The 18,024-nt window shown below is 35.8% G+C and overlaps 1 protein-coding gene across 4 annotated transcripts in view; it reads left to right on the top strand.

Annotated features, from left to right (window-relative positions):
- The window catches only part of TBC1D5 (TBC1 domain family member 5), a 289,248-nt gene that overhangs the window by 206,831 nt on the left and 64,393 nt on the right, over nucleotides 1-18,024 (top strand). For all 4 annotated transcript variants that reach the window (XM_027675357.1, XM_027675359.1, XM_027675356.1 and 1 more), the window contains 2 exons: nucleotides 3,697-3,839; nucleotides 10,183-10,289. In XM_027675357.1, the coding sequence (XP_027531158.1) occupies nucleotides 3,697-3,839; nucleotides 10,183-10,289 (250 nt within the window). The remainder of the gene's footprint in view (nucleotides 1-3,696; nucleotides 3,840-10,182; nucleotides 10,290-18,024) is intronic.

The following is an 18,024-nucleotide window of genomic DNA, read 5'->3' as shown; positions in this document are numbered from 1 at the left end:
GGATGGCAGATGCATTCTTGAGCTGGTGGCAAGAGTTAGGAAGAAACAGAACATGCTCCATGGAAATCTTCACTCTGCTGTGTTTAGGTCAAATAAGGAATTAGCAAATTTGGGCTTTTATTTTTTTTTAATATGCACAGCAAAAAGAAAATACCAGAGACCTTGTTATTTTGATTCTAGACCTTAGCAAAATGCTTGCAGAAAAAAATAAGTTAAACGCGAGCAGAATTTTTTTAGCCTTTTTCTAATGAATAGTATCAATGAATGAAAAAAATCAAGCCTTGAGCAGATGCTTGGAGTGGAATTATACTGAAGATTGAGTTTAGCAAATGTATAAATGACTGAAAACAGGCTCTTAACAAGTAGAATTTTTAGGCACCTTGTTGTCAAATTGTAAGTCCTAGAAGAAGTCATTTAGAAGTAGCTTCAGACTCGTGCTTTCCCTTTTCCTGGTGTTACAGGTGTTTTTCTTATTCTTTCTGATTGCGTTGTGTTGGTTTTGCTTCATAAACACTCCTAAAGTGTTTGGTTTGCCTCGTCTGTAACCGTTCCTTGGGCTTATTTAATTTTTTTGAAAAGAATTCTCTACCTTCCAAGAAGACTGAAAAGATAAGCAACTAAATATATGGAACACATAAGTTTAAATTCTGATGCTTGGAGAATTGTCCTGTAAATCTCAGTAAAATGGTTGTGGTGTTAGTTAAAATTGGTAAAGCTGGATCATTGCCTTATTTAATGGCTTTACTAGAGAACAGTTTTCTCCTGCTTTCCCTATATTGTAAGGTCATTAATGAATCATTATCTATTGCTAGTAATTACTGATCTCTTGAGAATATTGGTTTAATTATATAGGAATCATAAGTGGAAGATACAATTACATATTCTACAATGTAGGTAGTAGTACCTTGGTGTATTATGCCTTTAAAGAATCTGGGGGTTTTTTTGTGGATTTTAATTGCTAAGTGTGCCTGGTAAAATATGAATTATTGTATTACTGCATATGATAAAAGGTATACTATTGTGAGCCTCACAGGCTGCAGGTGTAACAGATGTAAGGCAAGATTAACAGGACAGAACAATAATTAAAACACAGACAGCCGTCTCAAAAAAAAAAAAAAAAGGTTTATCATGTCCAAGGCAGTTATTAAGTGTGTCTTAAATTCTCTTTGCAAATATTTGTAAAAGCAATAAAAATGTGTTAGTTTGAAAGACAGCTTTTCAGTGTGGACATTTAGTTAAGGAATTAAGATCCTTTTTTATGAATATAAAAGCTGAGTGAAGTCCTGCCATATGGCAGCATGGTTCAGAGGCAATACTAGGTTTATACACGCTGTGAGCTAAACGCTGCTGAAAAATATAAGAGAGCAGTTAGTATATATGCATTTACAACGGTATGAATTGCTTACTCCCTTTAAGACAGGAAGGTTCAAATAATTAACAGTAATATTATGGTTGCTAAAGAAAGTCCAGTTGTTCTTCAGCAGTCTACATCTGTGAAACGTGATACCTCTGGGGAATGAGATTTAATTTTCCCAGGAGAAAATATAAAAGCAGGAGAAAAAAAGGAATGACTTCTGCTTGAGCAGAATAAACCTGCATCTACAAACGATTAACACTGCATAATAAAGTAGTAAAGAAGCAAAAGAGATTTCTAATAAAAGACTAATAACAAATCCCATTACACCATGGTGTATTTTTTCCCTTGAAATGTATTAGATTCTTAGCAAGGCTTCTGAATGAGACTTGGGTAGTTGCAAGCAAAGTCAGTTCAAATGCTTCAAGCTTAGCTGAAATTCGTTGCCTAACAATTTGTGTAACTTGAAAGTTGTGTGTTTACAGGTGGGAGGAGTTGTTAATGCAAGTAATAGGCTTCACACGGAGTTTGGGTAATGTTTGTGTCACCATAGGATAATAGTCTCCTGAAGGCATGGCACTGCGGGGTTATGTGCCACTATGTGGCAAAATCCCTTAGATAGAACAGGCATGGTATTAAATGCACCAGCTAAGCCTTGCTATTGTGTAACAGTTCCTCTGACTTCTCTTTCTGAGGCCTGAAAATAAGTCCTCATAGGAAAGGGGTTTGATCAGACAGGGAAATACACAGAGTTTGTGATTTGTTGTGGCTAATATTGAGACTTCTATAATTACTGTGCTAACATAAAAAGTTACAAGGCCTTAGAACATAAATGTTTGATTATGAGAATGAGATGACACTGCCTTTTGAAATCACGTATTTTCACTTTTAAAAGGGAACATGTCTTGCAAGGAAAAGATTCTATGTAGTGATCTCTAAATCTGTGCTTGGATATTTTTGTGGATTGTACAAATGGTTCCAGTGGCGAGAAGAATAAAAGTTTAGTGAACAGAACTTTGACTTTCAAAACAGTCTCTTTGAATTTCTTTTATAAGAAATTAATCTGGTTTTTTTTACAGATTGTTACTATCTTCAAAGCTTATGCTGAAATGGTGTGTTGGAATTCATTTGTCTAAAAATGAACTTTTATTACTGGAATCACCGAAAAAACATACCAACCACAAAACACAAAACCCCAGATGCCTTAAACCAATAATGAGTTATGGACCAAAAGTGGTTAAACATGAATTCTTACAAGTGAAACTAATCTTGAAGAAGAAAAGTTGCCTTTTTAGAAATTTCTGTGAGTTTTAAAGAATGACTTAATTTGCTTAGCAGAAATTTGCAATCAATCTTTTCTTGCCACTGAGTAAACAGATTCCACATGCATAGCTATTTGCATATCCCAGCTAAAAATGTAATACATTATTTTTAAGTCCATTTCATAATGACTATTTCAGGATTAATGTTACTAACTATTCTTCAGCTCTTTCAAATGTGACCTTAGATAATCCTACCTAAAAAGGTACAAAGCTAGTGGGTCTGTTCTGGAATAGGGAAGGGAGGAAAGAGAAGTACCTTTCCTGAAGTCACCAAGTAAGTCAGCATAAGAGCCAGAACTAGAAGTGAGAAATCTAGAGAAACAATTTTGTTCCACTACATCTCAAGCTTCCAGATTCAAGCAAATATTGCATTTAATAAGACAGATTTTCACATTTTGCTAGGTATGAAAACAGCACAGAGGTGAACAGGAATTAACGGTATAGTCTACATGCAGATTATCACTAAATCTGGTAAAGATTTAAATTAGATTTAATGAAAATAGCATCCATAGCATATTTTACTTGGAGCTGCAAACACTGTCATCCATAACAGGGAGTAAGCCCCTTCACAGTACGTGTGACTTGGTCCATTTTAACTGCTGTTTGGCATCTGCTTCTGAACTGGCTTTCGCTTGACTGGGCTTTTCAGGGCTTCTGATAAACAAACCACTGGCTTCACCCTCCTGTTTTTGCCGTTCCATGCTATTCTTGCATAACATTTTCTGCCTTTCATCTTAGATCACTATCACATTAAATGCTCAAAAATCTGGTATATGGGATTGATATGTCCAAATAATTTTATTGGTCAGTGAAGCTTCTATAGTCTGTAATATATAATTTCTTTGATGTAGAAGCAGTAACATTTCCACAAATACAATTAGTTAAGTGGATTATCACAGATCTTGATGCTTTGCAAAATTTTCCAGTTAAATGTTGTGGATAGTAGTTGATCCTGGGATATATGTAGTGACTTCATCATACTTGGTAAATGGAGAAATACAACTTTTCCTTTTTTTTCAGGCGGTGGGTAAGGCTCCTGTTTGGACGTGAATTCCCACTTCAGGACCTTCTGGTTGTCTGGGATGCTCTATTTGCTGACAGTATCACCCTGAATTTAGTTGACTACATTTTTGTAGCCATGTTGTTATATATCAGAGATGCCTGTAAGTATCAACTATCTTACAATTTTTTAAAAAGAATGCAAACCTATTCTTTAAAGGAAAAAGAGAACTTAAACAATGCTAAATTTCATTGTGACTTTTTTAACATACTGAAAATCGTTCCAAATACTAGGAGAGGAGCTATTTATTAATCAGACACGGCCTGCTGTATTTATGAAACAAATTGTGTCTTGGAGTTAAATGCAGGTTTGTTTTCTGAGTAGTTCTGTGTTTTTATATGGAGTTGCAGGTTTTATGTGCTGTTAAGTGATACAGGTATGTATAGAGCTCCACCTTGCGACCAAGCTGATGAATTGAATAAAGCCTCCGTGTGGCCTTAGAAATATTTTTATGCTGTTCCCCGTGTGAGAAAGGAGAAAATGCAAAAGACAGTGACTCATAATTTTCGAAGATATATCTTGAAGGAAATGCAAAAATGAGTAACAATTACAGAGTATGTTTATTCTATGCAAGAATGGCATCTTTAAAAAATTACAATTTATTTTATTTTGGTTTAGTACACCTGAAATATGTGTGCACGTGAATTCTTATAGTTTAGTGATGATCAATAAATATATTAAATTGGGACAAACAAGAAATTATTAGCTTATATAATTGTGAATGGGGAGAGAAAGCTACATAATGATTAATTGAGGCATTTATTTCTGTCCCATTATATTCTGCAAAAAATTCTGTATGCGACTGACACAACAAAGTATACATTTTGCAGCAAGATGCATGGCTTCATTAAGTATATGAATTCTATAGCATGCTATTCAGAGTTAAGTATATACCATCTGTAAGCTTTAGGTTATAACAAGGTCACGTATTTGACACAATTTTGTATTCTAGGACACAGGAAGTTTCCAACATCTGTGGTTCCTATTTTAGGGCCCAATCTTGAAAATATAACGTGGTACTTTAAATGTACTTGTCGTTCCATTGCCTGCCTTCATGTGTTTTTTAATTACTTTTTAATAAACATGCGGCATATAGAGCTACCTTTCATTCCTCTCAAAGAAGTGGACATTTAATTCTGTTCAGAGGTTTCAAAATTAATACTGCTGTTTCAGGATGATCTGATTCCAGGTCATTATGTTTTGAAATCTAAATCTTGCTTGTTTATGTGCAGTAAACTGAAGCAATCTTAAAACTTTTGGTAGAGGTGTGTAGTGAATAGGCATGTAAAAATGTGTCTTAACATCAGTATTTTATTTTGTGTCATTATTTATCTTTTAAAAAAAAGCATGTTAGAACTGTGCTTGTAAGAACCTCCTCTCTTCTTGGGGAAGGAAAGTTCTGGGTTTGTTTTCTTTTGATTTGTGGTGCTCATGTACAAGTATCAGTATGAGTTAACTAAAATGTGAGCTAAAAATGTGTTCCAGGCATTTGTATGAAATCAGTCTCTCTTTTTTCTCTGAACTCCCCAGGCTTAGTAAATAGAGTAGTAAATAGCATTACAGTGGAGTACATTTGCCCAAATGAGAGGCAAAGTCATCTCATCAGGACAGCTAATACTTCATACACTGACTATTTCTGTAATAAGTAACTTCTTGTTCTGTAGCTGGGCCTAGGTATTACTCTAAACATAACAGAATGGTGAAGCAAGATATTGAGTCATAAATACTGTAAAGTTGAATATATTTCCAAAGTCAAGCTCAAACTATAGCTATGTCTACCGTTCTTGATTTGATAAAAGAAAGTTTTTCTCACATATCTGTAATAGGAAAGTTTTCCATTTTTCCTCATTTTTTTATTGCTGATAATATTTGAGCTTTGAACAGAGCTCAAAGTTGTGTTGTAATAATTTTTAACACGTTTTCAAATAAAATAAGTTTATAAAAGCTTCTCTTTATTTAATGAAAAGAAACATAAGCTCAAGCTATCCAATGATGATAATCATCTTTAAATAAACCACCAGGAAATTTTTAGTTTAAAAACCTTGAAACAATAGGAAAAATAATAGAGTTTCTAAGATATTATGTTATAAAAGTGTTAAAAATAATCAATTATAATAATACAGTACTAAAAGCATTTGAAAGTTTAGAAATTATGCAGATTCTTTTATACCAACACATTCAGGGATGGGCGAGAAGTTGTTGTTTTGGGAATTGTTGGATTTTTTTCTGTGCTCTATTATGATGCTCTCAAAGACATGATTTTAAGAAAGCATTATTTCTGCTATATTTTTCATTTTTATTTTAGTTTTGAAATTCTCTGTTACTCAAACAATGTATTATTCAATTCTCCTTGAGAATTTAGACTATCAGATTATTGTTTATATATTTTAGAGATTAAAGATACATAATCACGTACAGAGCCATTCTCTAAACTGCTCTGTTCAGTTTTACATCGGTATCCAAGCAGAGCTTTGTCAGTAGAGTGATAACCCTCACAAGCCAAGTGGAGGGTTGTGTACCAGAGTGTCTGTGAGTTTTAATAAATTCTTTCCTGTGTTTCTTTGGAAAAATTATTGCAAAAAATTATTTTTTTTAATCTGTCAAATGAGAAGCATGGATATTTAATTTTGTTTCACCATTGTGGATATACATGCAGTTGTTGATGAAATCAGAATAGAAGGAAGGATGTAGTGCAAAAATAGATGTATTTTTTAAACTTCCATTCAAGAAGGACAAGAATGAACAAACTGAAAAACCTGTCTATATTTTGCGTAGTAAACTAATTGCACCAGGAGCTAATTTTGACTGATCGGTGTTAGAATGAGTGTATTTTTATCATGTTTCCACTTGAAGACTAGGTATGGCCATTTTTAGAAAATAGTTTTTATATCTAAAAGCACTATGAATATTTTGAGGGAAATAAGAAGCCACAATCACTTCTTAGAGGAACTGATTAGTTATTTTTGTTATAGTGCAAGATGTTCATATTATCTATGTTTAACTCAGTTTAGGGACTACTAAAGAGAACATGGCCATGCATAGAGCAGCAGTTGGAAGTAGTCCCACCCTTCCAGTCTTAGGAAGTCATCTGGATACAGGATCAGTGACACCAAACATTTAACTCCTATGAAATTACATGTGTTAGACAATGAGGACTTTGTTGAGGACCGTACAGTGAGTTTTCAGGTTTCCCACCACTATTATTGCTGCTTGTATCCAGGAATGGTTATTGGACCAACAGAGAAATGTAAGTCTCTTCTAAAGCAGAAGGGACAAAGCAATTTGATGTTCCCCTGGGCACTGAATAACAAATATTTGTCAAAGAACAGTAAGATTGTTTTCTGTATGTAGAGGAGTTTTTCTACTCCTTTCCCTAGAAATACCAGTAGCATTCTTCTTTGGGGAAGAAAGAACTTGTGGTTTGCAATAGAAGTTGGATCCAGATGTGACCCTCAGTAAGCCAGTGAGTGAAGGAAAAGCACAGGTAAAGCTTTTTACAAGGCAGCTGGACACAATGTAAGATACTTCACCATTTTGAACGTCAGCAGTATTCAGCTATTGCTGAGACTAGATAAACTTGTATTGCACAGAATCTCTTTTCAGAAACTTCATCCTGCAGATGATTCTTAGAAATCCTTTTAACTCCGATAGGCATATTCAGTTTTGTTTTATTAGTATTTTCTCTGTATTTTTTAAGAAAACTCCCACTCTGTTGTATAATATTATACATTTTGTCCTGATGAGACAATAATCATAGAATGGTTTGGGTTGAAAGGGACCTTCAGGAATTATCTAGTCCAATCCCCTGGCATGGGCAGAGGCACCTTCCACTAGACGAGATTGCTCAAAGCCCCATCCAACTTGACCTGGAACACTTCCAGGGATGAGACATCCACAGCTTCTTTTGGCAACCTGTTTCAGTGCCTCACCACCTGACAGTAAAGAATTTCTTCGCTATGTCCAGTCTAAATCTATCCTTTTTCAGTTTAAAACTGTTGGCCTTTGTCATGTCACTACAGGCCCTGGTAAAGATTCCCTCTGTGTTTCTTATAGCCCTCTTAATATATTGAAAGACCACAATAAGGTCTCCCTGGAGCCTTCTCTACTCCAGTCTGAACAGCCCCAAATCTCTCACTCTGTCTGCATTGTAGAAGTGTTCCAGCTGTTTGATCACCTTTGTGGCCCTCCTCTGGACTTGCTCCAGCCAGTCCACGTCCTTCTTGTGTTGGGGGCCCCAGACCTGGATGCAGTACTCCAGGTGGACTCTCACAGGAGCAGAGTAAAAGGGGAGAATCACCTCCCTTGGCCTGTTGGCCTCGCTGCTTTTGATGCAGCCCAGGATAGTGTTGGTTTTCTGGGCTGTGAGCACACTTGCCAGGTCATGGGCAGCATACGGATCACTCTGAAGCAAGAGGTGTTTCAGCAAGCACAGCATTCCCCAACAAATAGAGCACTGGCAACAGTGTTCTCTTCTGTAAAGATTTCTACATGAAAAGGGAGCACGTGAATATTTGGGGAAAACTCTGAAGATTAAAAAAAAATATGTATATAAAAGTTATCCAGTCTTCCTCTCTACAGTGCTGGAGTTTTGTAACTTTCTTTGGATAGCAAGGTTTTTTTGTCAGGAGTCAAGCCTGCACCATTAAAATAAATTAGGTTTTTTAATATTTATTTTTTTCTATACCTGAAGACAGCAAAGAACTCTTCCAGGCAAAATAAAGAATGGATATTTTTAATCCATTTTACATTCCTCAATAGAACACATACTGATTTGTTCAAAAGAGAAACACATTGATCTTACTGTCTACTGTTTATAAAACTATTTAGCATTTAATATCAATATTCACTGTTTTTATTTGCTTTGGTAAAAAGGCATCATGATCGTAACTGCAGTTCAGCATCTTAAATTTGATTTACATATGAGAGTTTGATTGGGTATGTACTATGTGGTGCTTGTATTATACTCTGAAAGAATTCTGACGGAGCCCATTGTATTGTGTTCATTATGCCAGCTTTGTGACTTCAAGAAGAAAAAGCAGGTACCTGAATATGAACAAGAAAAACAAAGGGTAGGAAAAAGAACAGGCAGAACAGATAAAGAATGAGTAGGATAAGTGAGTGCTTTACAAATGAAAGCAGATGTATGAAATTACAAGCTGTCGGATCAGCAACGGAAATGAAGATGATAAAGTGGTTCCTTACACAGATTATAATTATTCATTTTGCCCAGTCCTGCATCTTTTCCCCATAATCCTCTTGTTGAAGGAGGTAAGGTGCAGGAGGATATGAGGCTTATTCACATGAAAGAAAAAAGTAAAACATTTAAATTTCTCTGTCTGCAAAATGGTCCTTTATTTTGCCTTTTATTGATTCAAAATAATTTTGTGTTTGCAATGACCCTGATTAATTAAAAGTATTTCTGCTATAGCTAAAGTTCTCAGAATACTAAAGTTTGTTAGAAATTTATTTACAATTACTATTGTTGAAGGCTGTGTTCATGTTGCAGTGGAAGCATCATTAACAGGCATTGCTTTGACAGCTGTGGCAGATGGATTGCCTGGATTTAGATGGTGGAAAAGAAATGAAGTAGTTTACATAGACCTGCCTGAAAAGATGTCTTTAATAATTGCACTCATAATTAGATTGATTTGGGAAAAAAAAAAAAAGAAGACGAAAACAACAAGCAAAGAGCCATAGAGTATACTTACATAGATTCAGATAAAATCAAGCAGAATTAGAACAAAATGATAAACTTTCTGAATAAGTGAAAAAACTCTGAAAAAGTTGATGGTATAATATCTTTTTAATTATTTATGAAATTAAAATCTAGTCTTTTTCCTGAACATTTTGTGAAGTTTCTGATTTATGAGAAAACAAGGAGTTGTTGACATAATTTTACGTGTGTGTATCAGTGTGCGTGTGTATGTGCATATGTATGTAAGAACAACATAAAACATAGATATTTCAGCAAGACTTGTCAGAGTGGGGCAAAGTTATCATAAAGCCATAGCCACAAATTATCATACTTAAATTTAGATGTCTGTAGACATCTGATGTCTGAAAAGTCAGTGTCCATTTCGGAGTATAGGACTCGTTCTTCAGGCTCCACTGACCTCCTCTTGCCCTGACCTCCACTGCCTTGGGCAGGCTTTAGGTGCACTTGTAGGTGCTTTAGGCATCTAAATCTGGAGCTAACATAAATGTTTATGACTAAGTGGTAGGTTTAGCATTTTTCATAATTATATTGGACCAAGTGTAGTCATGAAGCTTGATTATATAATATCTTCTTTTACTTTCAGCACTGCTTGAGTTCTGAGAGACCATGTGGGAAAAGACAACTGAATCTGAACTGTAATGAATTTACTGGAAAAGGTAGTACTGGAATATCAAAATAAGATAGTAATATTTTTTCTCCCTCTCTCTTTTTTTTTTCATTTTCATTGTAGTGATTTCAAGTAATTATCAGACCTGTTTGGGACTTCTGATGCATTATCCACCCATTGGAGATGTTCACTCCCTTATCCTAAGAGCGCTTTTTCTCCGAGATCCAAAGGTGAGATTGCTTGCTCTGTAAATACGGGGAATAAATCACTGTAATAAAATGCTCGAAATGCTGTGAAGTTAATAATGGCCCGTCTTCGCGAACAAAGATTTTGGGAAAGGTCTTTTTACCTTTCCAGCCTGCGCAATGGATTTTTTAGGTGAGACACAGCATGCGCTGAACTGAGCCCACCCTTTAATCCTAAGGTTCATCTGCCGGGGCCAAGCAAGCTTGGACAATGGCAGTGAGGTCCTCAGGACGTAGGTTTGTTTAGAGTGACCTTCTCATAGATGGATGGCCTCACAGGGCTAACGACCTCCATCTGCCCAGGGGACTGGGATTTGAACCTGGGTCGCAGCGGTGAGAGTCCTGCATGCTAACCACTAGGCCACCAGGGGTCCCCTATGAAGTTAATAACAACCTACATTTTGGGTACTAAATGACAGTTTCAAGTTTCTTCTTACCTAACAAAAGAGCTGAAAGGAAGAGTTGGTAACAGAGTAGAAACAAGTTCCTTTATGCTTTAAAGGATACTTTAAAGGATACTTTGCTAAAGTTATCCAGGAGCTCTGGTAACTGCAGATATTCATGCTCTTTTAAATAACTTTGCTTGGTACTCAGCACAGACATATTTCATGATATAGTATACTTTTGAGGGAAACAGTAGCGTTACTATATAAAACCTAGTAAGCTGTAAAGTAAGCTGAAATCATGCAATTTCATCTGAAAGACCTTTTTCATGGGATTTTTGCAGATTAATTGCTGTTAATCCTTAAAGCTCTACTACACATAGTTATGTGATGATTTTCAACTAAAAACGAGAGTCTGGTGTTACAGCCTGTAAAGATTCACATGAATAAAATGTATAAATTCATAAATTTTATGTCACCTATTACTAGCATACACTTTCTGATATACTCATCTATAAAAAAAGCAAACCTCTTGCTCTTTTGGAATGGCATATGTATGTGTGTGGGTATAATATACAGGAGACACCCACGGTATAGTGGATAAAGTGCTTGAGATGAAGCTGTACACTGTAATCTTTGCATACTCAGATCTTTGGCAGATAGCAGAATTTGTGCTGCTGGTTTTGAACTGTCTTTGTACACATCCCATTAGTAGGTTGCCAGTGTAAAGTCTGATTTCCCTCATCTTCTTGATGCACAACATCTTTGAAAGCAAAAAATTCATCACTTTTGCACTCTGACTGCCTTCTGCAAAATTTCATTCAGTACCGATGTTTACACTCTTATGGATTAAGAAAAAAATTGTCTCTTTGTTTTTTCTGTATCAGTTTTTTGCAGAAGTCTGCATCCTTACAGCTGCTTTCTTCATTCCTCTGAGGCACAAAGATTTCTTTCATGATGAGAAGTAAAGTGTATCATGTTTTCAGTATGTAAGAAAGTTTCTAACATTAGATCTTAGGAATCTTTGTTAAGATTTTGGCAGCAGTCTATGAAATCAGACTGGCCAGCATTTATTTATGTACTTTCTTAGCAAAATAAGATAGAAATATTTTTTAGAAGAAAGATACAGCAGGAGGAAAATTTTGCTAAGATGTCAAACTGAATTCAATATGTAATCTGCCATTTATTGAACAAGATATCTTAAAAGATAAAGTAATTACTAATTATTCAGCTGTCCTCCAAAACGTACCAGGCAGTATACAAGATATCAACTGAAGGGGGGCAAAAATAAACCACCCACTTCCCACAAAAGAGGCTTGATCACTATTCCAATCCTTATGCTCTTGTCTCCAACAGAATGAAGTTGTCAGGCTCATAACGCCTGGTGTTCTATTAATTAACATTCTCAGGTGTGCCTTGAACACCTTTCAGAAAAATACTGGATGTAGTTCCTCCTGTGTCTTTCATGTAGTTCTCCCTTCGCTCAGGTGACTGAGAACTTAAAGTTCTTCAATACAAAGAGTGGTCGTTGCTTTGTCAATTTAAATATGATAAATTGCCGTTTTTCCTCATTTCTGAGCTATACGTATCTGCTTGGGAAATACTGTGAAGGTTAGGAAGCTGTGATTTCTAGAGAACAAAGAGACTAAGGAACTTCAGCCACCTTCCATTTTACATTGGGTCTTTGGGTTGAGACTCCATAAAAAGATCAGGACTTCTTACAGTGAGGAAGTAAAAATGTTCTAAAGGATCGTTCTAAAATAACTCCTGGTCTGAGAAAGAAATATATTTTGTTTGTTCAGTTCATTTTTTATGTTTTTTCAATCCATTTTTTTCCATATTTCTGTAATAGAAGTCTGGGTATTCTGTAAGACCTACACATAAAGATTTTCCAAGCATGTCAAAATTTTTCATTCCGTGGAAGGAAAGGGGAGGACTTAACAAGGCGTCATGGGTGCTGTAGGAGTCTAAGTTGGTGCACAGATTATACACCGATATAAGTGAGAAAATTATAATACCTTTTTTTTTGCTATCTGCATGAAAATAATTCAGTTTGCCCTTATTCCAGATAAAAGGAGATTGGAAGAAATGACAAGGAGATTTTAGTTAGTAGTGTAACTTGTAAGTGGTGATTAGCAAATTCAGTGCTTAATGATTTTTCTTCCTTCTTTGATGTTTTCCTGTGCATTTCTCCATCACCAGCTTCTGGTTTCTAATAGGAAATTACATTTGGTTCAGTGCAATTTTATCTCTCCTTATCCAGGGCTGAATTGTTGTGAATTGTGTGGCATTTCTTCCAAGATTTCACGTGGGTTTTAATATGTGAAAGCAGGGAACTCTTCTCTGGGAGACTGTTGCATGGTCCAGTGGCTTATTTCATTATTTGTTGAACATACCAAGAATGTTTAGTGTTGTTCCAAATACCTGAGAGGCTTGCTCTCTGCTCCTCAGAGCTTTAAATCTCAGCTGGACAAGAAATGCAGTTTAGAAGTCATGGCCAGGAACAAACAGGAATCTGCCTCTTGCAGGTTTGCTAATATATGTTGTCTTTCATATTATTTTTGCAGCTAGGTAAATGCCAAAAAGTCTTACACAGGGAATGTTGTGGGGTATTTGGACTAAGAAAGATTGGTACTATGTACATAAAACTGAAAGGTTCTTAAGGAACAATCTTGTCATAAATGATGAAGTAGATAGATGGACCTGATACGGCCTTTCCATCTGTAACTTCCAATTTTGGAGATAATCTGGGTTTGCACATCTAATAACATCTATTATTTCTTTAGTTTCCTTGATCTGACATAACAGGTATCTCCTTCTTCCTTATTTGTGTTGTAGTCTATCAGGAGAGCTAAACTTTGGTTTCGTGAACCTGTCACATTTGGTTTGCTTCTTTTCACTGCAGTCATCACCAGGAGAGCAACCTAAATGTCAGCAGAAAGCTATACTTAAAACATAGGTGGCATTTTTTTCTTACAGATGGACAAGTACAATTTCTTGACCTTTTGTGGAATCAACCCTTACCAGAAGCCTTAGTATTATCTAGTATTAAAAATAATATGAAAAGTAATTAGTGCTTGCCGCTAACTACAAAACCCTAATGCTTGCAAGCAGCTCTCCTTTTCACTTTGTGAAACCCAGTTGGCAGTGGAGAAGGCATTTTAGATACCACATCCCTGATATTTTTCAGTGCCACAGAAGAGAAATACACATAACTGTAATAGCTGAAAACAAGTTAATGCACCTGCCTCTGAGGGGGGGCCTGAGAGATACTAATTTTACAGGCATGAGTATGGATCAATGCAGAATAATTGAATTTCAGCCTTTTCTGCATTTGGCTAGCTCCATTTCTTTAGGAAAATGTGCAATGAAAAGCTCAAATCAGTGTTGTTGTCTTTGCATAGGGCGATAAGTTAACCTGCTTAGCAAAGTATTTGTTTCATATTTCTAATCTTTGAACAGATAATTGCCTCAATTATTTATATTAAAGTAACTTCTATGCACTTACAGTCCTTCTGAATATAAAAGTATAGCTTCTTATGGAAGAATGGGCTATTAAAAATATGTATATGTGAAATGAAAAAATAAGGGAAGGTTCTTTTATGTATATCCAAAAGCATTTACTGAAGGTGTGTGTCTGCATATTTAATACACCACGAGTGGCTCATTTTCTTCATTTTTTTTTCCTTATCAAAACCACTGAGCACTGTTAATTTTCAAAGCAAAGGCTGCAAAATTAAGAAGTAGAGATACGGAGATAGGGCAGTGGAAAAATATAAAGTGATTAAAAAACATAGTTCTAACTAGAGTTGTTCAAATAAAAAAAAAATTAAAAAAACCAATTAGAAACAAAAGTCATAGAAAATGTGAACATATTGTGTTCCTTAAATAGCCAGATGTTCTTTCCTTCCTGAAGGCAGCCAGGGCTAGGAATAAAAGGTTTAAAACTATTGTTTTAAGTTAACTGTGAATTTTGAAAATCTGTTTTCACCCTTTAGCAAATAAAATTCTAATACAGCAACATAAGCAAAGTAATTTTCATCTTTGGGTGTTCGTATTTGTATGTTTTGCTATGTTGAAGTGTTAACCTTATCAGAATGACTTATTAGAAAACTAAAGCACTACCTAGAATATTACAGTTTTGCATCGCATACTAAGAACCTGACAACTGTGCTTTGTCTCAAAGTTTATTGTATTTATTCTTAGTATTCTTGTAAAATAAGTTCGCTTTCAGATATTTTAGCATAGTGAGTTACCCTGTTCATTGAACAAGCTAGTTAAGAGCTTAATTCAGTGGAGACGCCTTTTATCATAAACCATCAATTAAAAAAAAAAAGAAAAAAAAGAATGTGCTTAGTTGATGGAAATTAATTTGTTGCTGATGCTAATAATATTCTAGTTACTGCTGTTGATATTTTCTCAACATAGTATTTTAAGCTATTTGCTGACATTGAAGGTGGCTATATAATAATATAAAATTCTAACGAAATCCACAGAGAAACATACATGACATTTCAAAGAAGTCATATTAGTTCATTGTGACTGAAATTACAGGTACTGCCAGAAAACTTAAGCAATAAAATATGGTCATGATCACTCATATAACGATTAGTTGGAAAAATCTGCATTCTAGCTTTTAACACTATTCACTATCTGAGCAATGTGACAAGGAGAAAACACATTGCTGAAATTTTGAACTGAACTCTTTGTACATTTATTTTCAGCTGAATTTTCTTCTTAAGTAGCTGCCACCATCTCAGAGTTTTCTCCAAGCTGGTTTCATGTGCCTGAAAGGCTGTTGAGTTTCACTTTCTTCTTCTTCAGATAAATTCTTTTCTATACACTCATTAACTGAGGTGCTGCTGCAGAGCTGCGACTGTCCTTTGAACGCTGCCGTTATGTCAGTATTGTTGTTTTGCCGTTTGTGGCAGGAGAAAAGCAGGTTTGGGGTTGTTTTGTTTGTTTGTTAGCATTGTGTGTGCAATCTGGCATTAATTGCCTCTCTTTAATGACCAGATTGCAGCCAATCAGAAGTCGGGATCTGGTGCTGTTTGGGCACTAGCAGCTCATTAATTTGTACCTCCACACAGAGGTACCGCTGGGGTGCAGGTCCATTTCAGTGCAGGGGTACCAGCAAGGGGGAGGGGGACTCTGAACAAACATTTGCTTTTTGCTTTTTAGTTTTGATCATGAAGAATGTGACTGATATTTCAGAAGCAATAATACATTGGAGGGGTTAGATGCATGAAAAGTAAGTTATCAGGAAGCTGGGATAATGAATATCCCAATGCAGTATTGAGGTGGCGGTACAAGTAACATCACCTATACAAAGTTGCCTTGACATGGGATATGACTGATAAAAGAAACAAGCTTTTCCAGAAAAGCTAGGTACGTATCTCTTTATCTGGGAGACAAGGACTTAGGAGAAAGAAAAAATAAATGCATTTACTTTCAGTGATTCACAGAAAACTTCTATTTGCCTTAATTTCTTTAAGTTTAAGATCTTGTATGTTTAATGCATGGTAGATAGATTTTTATGAACAAAAATGTGTCGCCATCTTCAACTCAACCTCTGGTTTTATAACCACATTCAATTCCTGTAGGGAACTCAAGCATTTTGATGGTCTAGCACTCCCATTTGCAAATACAATAAGGTTAGGTGTATCTAAACACTTCACTTTAAATAAATCGACATACAGTTGATTTATTGATACAATTTTTTCTGTAACTGCATGCTAAGCTTTTTATTGTGGGCCTATATGACTTAGAATTGCATATATTTTACATGTAAAAGCCACAATACTAACTTGTTCTTTGTTCATGTTCATGTTTCATCAGAAACTTGCATTTTCCAAGAAGATAGTCTATGCTGTTTTTTAACAATTATTGATTTAAATATTCAGTTATTGTTTGTCATTAATAGAAAAAGGTATGACAGGCGGCTAAGAGTTTAATGATAAATTACTTAGAATAACCATGTTGCCATAGTACCACATAAAAATAGTAAGTGTACCATGAATTAAAAATCCGCTTCATTTTTGTAAATTTGTTTCAAAACCTTCATTCCCAGTGCACCTGTGCATTTTAAAATATAAAAAGGCTATATGGTCAATACTCATAGTATGATAACTTTCTCAGCTCTCTCAAAGTTCATTGCAATCTCCACTGATATATTAACCATTTAATCGACCCACCATAAAATAGACAACTTCAATGTATCCTGTATGTCGCAAGCAATAATTTTCAGGAAAAAACTTGGAAAGTGGTTGATTACTCATCTAGTCAAGACTTTTCAAATGAGAAAGCTTTCTAAGTCCTTCTCATTCCTCACTACCATATGTAACACAGTAGTCATCACTCAAGGGAGAAACTTGATCTCTTAGGTTGCCAATGGTGAGGCAATTCCCAAGTGTTGCTCTCTCCTTAGTATTGCATGCACAGGCCAGCTTTGTGGTTAAGAACTCACAAATATTGTATCCCTCTATGTTAAAGAGCCATTACATTTAAATTAATAGGAACATGGTGGGAAGTAATACAGACTAAAGCCAAGCTTCCAGAACAGTGACACCTCTCATAGTTAAGAGAAAGCTGCCACAGGTAAGGTGCTGTAGAAGCAAAGGACTTGTCCCAGCTCTGTATGGGGCCAAGCAAGATGGTGCTGTAGTCCACTGCTGGCAGTGAGAGCAGACCCTAGCAAGGTGACTTTGTTGTTCTCCTTGCCTCTTTTGGGTGGCCCAACAGGAAGGAGAGCCCTCGGCCTTGAGGGCAGGGAGGAGTGGGTGGTGTGGCTGGGGATTTCTGGGCGGATGGAGAGGTGCAGAGTCTTCCAGAGCTGATGGCTAAAGGTAAGTTAGGCACCATTGTTTCTACTTTTGGCTAACATTCAACAACAAGTAACATACGCATTTTTCAATAAATAGTCAAGGCAACTACTTGCTAATCAGTCATTGGGCCAATTGCAAACACAAATAAAAAAACAGTGTTTACAATTTTAATAATCTGTGATGATTTCCTAATTATGCTTTTTATCAAGGTGTCTTTTCATATTAATCAGAAGGCATGAGATGTGGCAACATCACGTTAAGGCCAGAGGTGCAATGGGGGAAAACTCAGAAGTAGGGAGGGAATGCTGTGCTGGTCAGCACTCCCGATAATATTCACTGGGAATTCATAAGCTCTGTCATGAAAAGGGCAAGTACTTTAGAGAGGCAAGATGGAAGAGGAAGTTCTCTTTGGAAGCCAGAACTTTTAAACTGTTCCTTCTGCTTGAGAAAGTTGATATCCTCAGAGCAAAGTAAAAGCAATTCTGATTGTACTTGACGCTAACACAAGAAGTT

This window comes from Neopelma chrysocephalum, unplaced genomic scaffold (assembly GCF_003984885.1).
Source record: "Neopelma chrysocephalum unplaced genomic scaffold, ASM398488v2 Primary Assembly neopelma1_26, whole genome shotgun sequence".
Lineage (NCBI taxonomy): Eukaryota > Metazoa > Chordata > Aves > Passeriformes > Pipridae > Neopelma > Neopelma chrysocephalum.
The sequence above is the reverse complement of the archived record's forward strand: the minus strand, read 5'-3'. Positions and strand labels throughout refer to the sequence as shown.